This window comes from Pseudochaenichthys georgianus, chromosome 6 (genome assembly GCF_902827115.2).
Source record: "Pseudochaenichthys georgianus chromosome 6, fPseGeo1.2, whole genome shotgun sequence".
NCBI lineage: Eukaryota > Metazoa > Chordata > Actinopteri > Perciformes > Channichthyidae > Pseudochaenichthys > Pseudochaenichthys georgianus.
Genome location: NC_047508.1, coordinates 24,779,743 through 24,788,894, shown reverse-complemented (window position 1 = coordinate 24,788,894; position 9,152 = coordinate 24,779,743). Strand labels below are relative to the sequence as shown.

At 45.3% G+C, this 9,152-nt stretch overlaps 1 protein-coding gene across 1 annotated transcript in view; it reads right to left on the bottom strand.

Moving 5' to 3' along the window:
- The window catches only part of wwox (WW domain containing oxidoreductase), a 138,276-nt gene that overhangs the window by 304 nt on the left and 128,820 nt on the right, over positions 1 to 9,152 (bottom strand). The window contains exon 9 of the mRNA XM_034084685.2: positions 9 to 1,291. Coding sequence (XP_033940576.1) covers positions 1,100 to 1,291 — 192 coding nt within the window. The 3' untranslated portion in view covers positions 9 to 1,099. The remainder of the gene's footprint in view (positions 1 to 8; positions 1,292 to 9,152) is intronic.

Here is a 9,152-nt window from a genome sequence, read left to right as displayed (position 1 = left end):
AGAGCAACCTCAACACCCAGACTGCCATAAAGCACAATGTCTCCAAAGCGACCCAACAGCGGCTTCAAGGCGACCAATCCACAGCCAGATTCAATATTAAAACAATGATGATACATAATGACGGGAGATGGAAATCCCTCACATTCATCTGCTCAAACAGCAGGGGAAGAAACACAGAAAATCAAGGTCCTGGACTCTGGAAAAAAAGATTTTCCTCATACTCAAGCGGACATGGATCATCCCACAAACACCTCCAAATTATCATTTAGATTTACCAGAGTATAGATTAAATAAAAATAACAAACGATTATGCCCACACCCCTTTAGCACATGCCCAGAATTAAGATATTATACATATTGTACAGAAAGTGAATAGGGACATTGATAAGAAATACAAGTATTGTAGAATAATGTATATAGCCATAAGAATCATACCTCTAGTGTGTTTATATATTCATGAGTGTCACCTGCCCATTACTCCTTTCTTCTTCTATGCCCAGAAACATTTAGCACAATGACGAACCAACGCTCTCTGTATTTCAATAGGAAACATCTCGTGGAACTAGAGACTGAATTGAATTGGGAAGACACAATATTGGGCATTCAGTGCACGAGTGCAGCAAACTGATGCATATGCCATGGAGTGTATGCTTATTAGGTAACCCTGTATTCTTAGCAAGACAGGTCAGTAGCTTTTATGAACTTTTAAAAAGACAATTTATAAATGAAAAATAATCAAGAAAGTTATAAAAAGCGAGAGACAAACACAACTATAACACATCCCTGAATTTGTCCTAAATCTACCCCCACCCCCCACCTCCCATTGTAAACTATCACAGCAGAGCTGAACACAACTTCCATTTCTTCAGTAGATTGTATATGAGACCCCCTTCTGTACTGTATATGTAATGTGTGTTAGCCCCCGTAGTGACGTGACATATCCAGATGGACTTCGGTGCTGTGGCAGCTCTCTTGTATTGTGCAGTCAGAATACAGTTCATACCTAACTGGACCTGACCGTAACCCACCACCCGTCCTCTTTGAGATGATTTGGCTAGTCCTCCACCTCCTCTTTCTCCTCCGCCCTCCCCCCTCCCCATCAGAGGGCCTGTATGCCTGCTGACCCGTCTGCCACCAGGCGCTCGCTCAGCTCCCACAGGCTGGCGGCGCTGCTCTGGTCCTCGGCCTGGCTGGACGGCAGGCAGCGGAAGCAGTTGTTGAAGTACATGCCGCCCAAGCCCTCCAGCTCCGGAGCCACGGCACAATACACCGTGGTGGCCGCCCCTTGTTGCTACGGAGAAACACACAGAAAGAGATTGGAGGTCAGCGGGCAACTCACGAGACAACGAGACGGCCTCAGCCTGCGGGAGGAGACAAAATAAAGAGAACACATTCACTGACTCACACATTAGGACATGTCCTGTCCAGAGACGAAGAGAAAGGAACGAACAGCGGATACCAACTACAATGTGTTGTCCTCTGTGAGACATACATGATAGACAAGAGACAGCAAGACCGAGTGTCAACAGGAAAGAAAAAAAGACTGCACACGCTGTCTCTCGCTCTGCAGCCCATGATGACTGGGTCATATTACCATGGGAGCAGCATAACCCCTTACTGTACATATATTTATATACATATATTTATTTATTTATTTCTCTATCCGGTGTGTACAGGACTTCTGGCTATATGGGACCATGAGAATGCTACAGATGTAAAGACGGGACAATCTGAGGACATGAAAATCCCACCAGCTTCTGTCTGTGGGAATCAGCAGAAACAACAGCTTTTATGGACCCTGTAAAAGTGTTGCTATGGTTATGAACATGTATATTTTCAGATGATGTGTATATGGGTGCAGCCAGGCTTTCAAAGTTGAGAATATGTATTGGAAATGAAGCAAGTACGTGTTTAAATCAGACGTTGGTTGTTATAGATTTGTTCACAAACAGACGAACACGCCACAAGGCTTTTCCTCAAGCCCTCTCAGTAAGTCTTCTCATTTTTAGTTTACATTTAAAGATCACTCAAGTCTAAAGCCGAGACAAACTGAACAAGTAAAACATTATTCGGACGCAACCTGCTAAGTTCTCTAATGCACCACGTCCCATCAGTCAGTAATTAGTAGGGATATTCTTGGAGGACGGAGATTTCTGTGACATTTGAAAATGAATGTTAAAACTGCAGCGGAATAAACACGTCGGAGAGAATTACACACACAACCCAACTGCTCAAAGAAGGACCTTTCATGTTGCAGCTCGGGCTAAAAGCTGCTGTGACAGCTTCCCTGCAAACTCCGGGGCTGGAGACAACTTCTATACGGCCACATGAAATGGCTCGCCTCTTTATCTCCCAATGAGAGGCAGAGAGAGTGAGAAGGGGGGGGGGCAGAGAGAGTGAGAGGGAACGCTGATGTGGAGGCTGAGGACTAATGTTTAGCACAGAGCACTGGCACGCTGTAAGACAACCCCTTGTACGTCGCAGTCAAACATGGGCAAGACACAAACACATACACACATGCATAATGGAGTCACATTACATGCCAACTGTTTGAACAGCTTCCTAAAGCAGCTGTGAGACAAACACATATGAAGTGGAGAGATCCATTGAGCTCTAAAGCATTTATAATTTCACATGTACAAGTACAAACATATGCAATGATTGAAATACACACACCAACCAGATTCCAAGAAATATTTTCCTCCTTAACACACACACACACACACACACACACACACACAACCCCCCTCTAAGCTCTTAGTAAACTTCCGCCAGTAGCTCTGGTGTGTGACGTCGCAGCAGCAGATTGAGTGTGTTTGAAGTGCAGTGTGATGAGAGAGCTGGTAAACAGCAGATGAAACGGCAGCATCTCTGTGTGTGCCGCTGTCTGTCTCACCTGCCAGTGGGGCGATAACTTCATCCACATCACATGTCGCCATATCAAAGACAGACAAATGCCAAGCAGTGTCTCTGAGTTGCAGGTTCACACGCGCTCAGTTTAACTCATCTCCCTCGCTTAGGGCATCTGATTTGGCTCGCCTGAAAGCGAAATGCCTTTTAAACCCCACTGAAGATGTCAGTGCGGCGTGCTCCGACTCGCCGACGCCCGCCTTGAACTTGGCTGACTTTCAAAGCAGTTTGTTTGGGTTCGGTTACCAAACACTGGCGCTGCTGCAAGTTAACATTCAATTTCATAATCCAGATGGATGTGGCTGACTTCATAATGATGACTTCAGTATTTGATTTGTGGACTAAGTTGCTTTCTATCTATGCGCTGCAACAGTCTAGTTAGTGGTGTACGGAGCATCCACTGTTAGTGCCGTGTCTCCACCAATGTGCTATCTTCGTGGTGTTTAGCTCATCCCCTCACCACTTGACCCTGTGACCTCTGCAGAAGATAAGGCTGATGAGATTAGGCATTAACATGCTCAACCACCCACCACAGCCATCCATCATTGTGTGTGTGTGTGTGTGTGTGTGTGTGTGTGTGTGTGTGTGTGTGTGTGTGTGTGTGTGTGTGTGTGTGTGTGTGTGTGTGTGTGTGTGTGTGTGTGTGTGTGTGTGTGTGTGTGTGTGTGTGTGTGTGTGTGTGTGTGTGTGTGTGTGTGTGTGTGTGTGTGTGTGTGTGTGTGTGTGTGTGTGTGTGTGTTTCCAGATAGGAGGCAAGGGGTGTGCGCGATATTGAGAAAAAGAACAAGAGGGGGTGTGCAACATTTTCAATACACGTACATTACACAATTTGACAAAATCACATACAGTATTCATACGTGCATGTCTGAACACGAGCATGCGCCTGCACACAAGCACGGTCACATGCTCAAATAAAAACTTGGGACGATCTACATGGAAGGTTACATCAATGAAATGGTGTGCATCATAACAGCCATTTCTAACCCGTGTTAAACTGTAGATTATGCCTGTAAATGTTGCTGTCTACAAACTGATGGATTTCGCTGTGTCTGTCTATCTTCTGCAACTCGATGTGAAGCGTTACTTGTGTACATCTGTGGTGTTTTAGAGTTGATCTAATAATACTACTCAGAGCTGTAGATTCTGACTGGCCTGACAGGTGGACTTGACATGAGACTTAAAATAGTTCTAACACAATAATAATATGCCGCAATTGGTTGTGTTGAGGGTTACTGCAATGGTTTTGTATCTGTAGTTAATAAGTGCATTTACTTAATTATTGTAATTCAATTAATGATGGTCACATGCCCGCCTATTGCTGTGCAATTAGCCCTTTCAAAAAGCCTCATTGATACACCTACAGACATTCATCACTGTTTCTTATTATTCTTCAAACTATCTGATCCTTTGCAGCGAGGACACTTAGCTTACTCAACATGCTGAGGCCCTGAAGACTCCAGTGAAGACTTACGACTTGACCAGGACTGATTTTGATTTAGTTGAGACTTCGCTTGAACATTCCCAAAAGAAAAAGAGCTCTGCTATAACCACAATGATTTGGGGAGGGGAGAAGATGGGACAAATGATATGCACCAAAACAACAACTAAATCTAAAATGATCCTCTATGCTAAAAATAAAGATTGCCAAGCAATATGACAAACCAAAGGAGCAGGACAGTTCTGTGTATTTCTGTATATGTGGAAATGAACATCTAAATGGTGAGAAAATACTCAAAAACACCAACAAATAAGCTGACTGCAGATAAGCAGCAATGAGCCTGCACTTAGCCTGGGATCTACTACGGCTCTGGAACTGCTCTGGGATCAGATCCAAGTCTTCCAATCTCAATATTGACTCATGGAAACCATGGACTTGCAATAGAAATGCCCTTGTATAGCGTTACGCAATAACCAGTTGCTGAAACTCCTTAGCGTATTCAAAAGCAAAAAGGCTATGTGGGGAGATGTGATGTTGTTGAATTAACAGTATTGTTACTTTGCTGTGTTCTGTTCTGTGTCTTCATCAACCAAGTCGTACTCAGCCATCTTTCTCTGACCCTTTGCATGTGACCCCTCACCCCCCCCCATCTGTAGTTATGGCATCTCCCTCTGACCTGGATGTAAATAAACCCAGTACTGTAGAGCAGTCTGTTTTTGGCCCATCCCTGTACATACAAAGTGTAAATACAAACAGCTATGCATGCTGAAAACCTAGCAATTCTTTCAGGTACTTTTATAATCCCCAAATTCTCATATGGCATGTGCTAAAAAAAAGAATAATTTAAAAAAGGTTTAAAAAAGAAAAGATACAAAAAAAAGGTTTAAAATATGGAGTCAGGCAATATCCTCTCTTGGACAGTGTGTGTAGAGTCTTCCTGTTTTCTTACTCCTGTGGGTGGTTCTCTTCCTTTGCCTGTCCGTCTGTGTTTCTGCTCACCATCTGTGTCAGTGGTTGTCAGTTGGCATGTGTACAGCAGCGAGGGTTGAGGCAGAGCAGAGCAGAGAGCTGACCTCTGTGATGGCACTCCAATTCAGCAGCTATATGTTGGCAAAGCTCTTAATGCCTGGGACCATTTGAGAGGTTCAGCTTCTGGCATGAACTACAGATCATCTCAGCATATGTCCATGCTTGTCATGTGAAGGCCCTCTGGATGTGCAGCAGGTCAAAACACTGTTTTGGTTGGAGGAAAAATAATTTGCTTACAATTGTTGGTACTTGAATAGCCGCGTTCACACTGCGGTACTTTTCCCACAAAGGTTCATGAGAACTTAGTTCATGATCGCGTTCACACCAAAAAGAGCCGGTACTAAAAGTAGTTCATGCTAACCTTTTTACAGCAGGGACTTTCGAGCGGCTCTTTTTTGAGAAAAGAGCTATATTCCTGATTGGCTGGGCGAATTGCAAACCACGCCCCGTAAAACTCCCAAAAAGTTTTGTGAAGCCGCCATTTTATTATCCTCGCATTAGCATTATTAGCATTAGCATTAGCCCAGCGCAGAAACGCAGAGAGACTAATTTATGGCAACACAAAATAAAACATGGGAGCGGTGGAGATGAGGAGGTGTCGGCGTTCTGGCGATTTACTCGGAAGGCAACTAATAGAAGCTGCTGGGACTCCCAGCAGCTTCTACTGAAGCCAGTCCCCAACTCCGGGGACTTCCGGCCGGGGACTTTGGGCGGCCTGAAATGGGTTGCGGCCTGCCAGTAAACCCAAAGCAGAAGAAGAATAAGTGACGTCAGCGGCTTCATTTGCCTAATCCACCCCCAGGGACTTTTTCTGGTGTGAACGCGATCTGTACTTAGTTCATGCGAACTAAAGAGTTCTCATGAACTAAGTTCGCATGAACCTTTGTGGGAAAAGTACCGCAGTGTGAACGCGGCTAATGATGGAAGCTGTCAATCAAAGACAAGCAGCCTCCTGGTATTTGAAGTCACCTCATCGATACTATTTCACCCTATTTAAGAAAACGTAAACTACAGATTTGTTTTCCTTCATCTATAAGTGGTAAACAACCTTAATTCTAATGGTACTTTTCAATCACAATTTATTTTCTACAATCCAATGTCATGAGGCTGCAGCATGAATTTGGAAAGTGTTTGCTGGCGTATTGCCACAGTGAGGAAAGGGATCAGGGAGCAGTTTCTGCCTCAGCCCTGGCCTCGTGGACTAGCTCTCCTGGAAAAGGGATTTCAAAGGGATTGTGATTCTGTTTCAGAAATGTTTTGTTTTTTCAGCCTGTGATGTTTCAAATAAATGGAGGTGTCTGATTTTTAATCTGTGCTAAAGATATTTTACATTTAATAAATAACCATTGAAATCAAAACGTCCTGTGCTTGTGTGCAGTTTGTGTGTGTGTGTGTGTGTGTGTGTGTGTGTGTGTGTGTGTGTGTGTGTGTGTGTGTGTGTGTGTGTGTGTGTGTGTGTGTGTGTGTGTGTGTGTGTGTGTGTGTGTGTGTGTGTGTGTGTGTGTGTGTGTGTGTGTGTGTGTGTGTGTGTGTGTGTGCGCGCGCAGACTTCTTTGCTCAGCGGTGGTAACCTCTGCGAGCTGACGGCCCAGCTGAAGAGGGAATGGGTAACGCGGCCCCCTCTGATAAACAAGCTGTCCCTCCATTCATCGTGACCGCTCAACCAAGAGGAGAGGAGATTAGCACCTCAAACACCTCAGCACACACTTCAGAAAGCACCCTGACACTCACCCCCTGACACTGACCCCCTGACTGAGGTGGGTCAAAGGTCACAGTAGATGTAAGCAAGTAAAGGTGCAGTGCTATTTTTCAGGTCTGGATTCATAACATAATCTGCAAGCCCCCTGAAATGAACCCACTTCTACATCTAATGCACTGGATGAAGGCTGAAGGCTTTAATGGAGCCATGGCCGGACTGTAATCTTACTGAGACCCCCAGAGAATGACCAGCTCTCCTCATCATGGGTCTCCCCAGTGATTAGTCTACCCCTGGTCATCTGTATGTAGTACTAAACTCTATTTCATACCCTCCATTAGCCCACAGGCGGAGGGCTAATACTCACCTACGGGCAGTGTACCCCCCTGAGGGGCATTAAGGACAGGATGGAAGGACCAGCCCTCTCCCCCCCTCCCTCTTTTCTTTCCGTTTCTTCATCATGGTCGCTCAATCTCTCTCAGTCTGTCAGCCTTGCCCCCTGCTCCTTACTGGGCCCTGTTCTTTTCCATCAAACCTCTGCAGATCCCTTTCCCCCTGCAGCCCCTTCCCCCTCCGGCCTCATAACTTACTGTAGCTGAGGTCTCATGGGTAAACGGTCATAGTAGGACCTCTTGGAGGGAAATGGATCTCTTTCCCCGGAGTCCCAGATCACAGAAGAGCCCTGTTGACATTCTTTCTTTCTATATACACGAGCAGAGTGATGTAGTAGGAGATGAGGAGGCAGAGAGAGAATGGAGCGGAGGAATAAACTATGTAGGAGTGACAGGAACACAACACAAAGCCCAGCAGAAACCCCCCCTCCTCTCTCTTTCTCTCTGCGGCCCTCCCTTTACCCCTTCTGTGCCAGATAAGATCAACCGAGTGTCAGTCATCAACTGCCTCCTGTCCCCTGTGATTGTTCATCTGCTTTGTGTATGTGTGCCGTAGTGTGTGTGCGAATGCGCAGTCCGATGCGACATCGCTGTATACATTTAATGCCCGCATGTTTGAGGGAACAATAGAAGAGGAAGTGAGAAATGAGGTGGAGGGAATGCAAAGGACAAGAGGTAGAGGAGGAGGAGGGCGGTGCATAAAGATGAGAGGAGCAGGGAAGGAAACAAAGGAGAGGAGGAGGTGAGGGAGCAAGGACACAAGGCATCCAAGGGGAAAACGATGAGGAGTCAGAAGGACTTGCGCAACGACTGTGAAACTATCTCATTTTGATCTTGCGAGAGGACTTCCGAAGTGATCCGCACAACCTAATTATTCCCCCTAATAAAAGCAACATATGCTAAGACAATAAAAGGCCTTATTGGACACCTATTCATTAAAGAGGCGCAGTAAAAGGAGCAGGACTCTGGCACAGGGATTAGCTTTTAAAAGGGCTTTTCTGTGGCTGCAAATGGCCTTAGTCTCCCTTTAGCACGCCCATATGGGTGCAGAGCCCACCATAAAAGATCTGAATTATACATGAAGAGGCCGGGCTGCTTTATTGGCTGTGATCTGCCTTTTCGCTCTCACCTGATTGCGTCAGTGCACGCAAAGTTTGGAACAAATCCCTTTTGGATCTCCTCTGCTGTGTATAAACACAAGTACGCAGCATAGAAATGCTCAAATGTAAAATACATGTTGGTAGCGACAACCAGTCAGCAGCAGTAAGATAACCCATCATTTTGCAAAAGTTGGTCAAGTTAGTAACACATGGTTGAAATAACGCATGCTGGTGACTCCAGTCTGACAGCTTGACACGCTGAAGTCATTATTCCATATGGTCAATGTACGGTAAGTGTCAGTATGTTTCTATTATGAGCAGAGCAATGCTGTCTGTGTGTCGCTATGCGAGTGTGTGATGAGCTGGTGTAATAGGGCCACACACAGGTGTGTGTATGCTCACCTCCTCACTGATGCACCAGCTAATTGGTCTCCTGCGGCAACCTGACATATTCACACACTTGCAATCTCTCACACACACACACACATTTTCAGGTGTGCACATCCCAAAAACACATACACACATACGGTGCAATGCAGTGTACAATAGTTATATATATATACAGAGTGAGAATATGCACAACCATG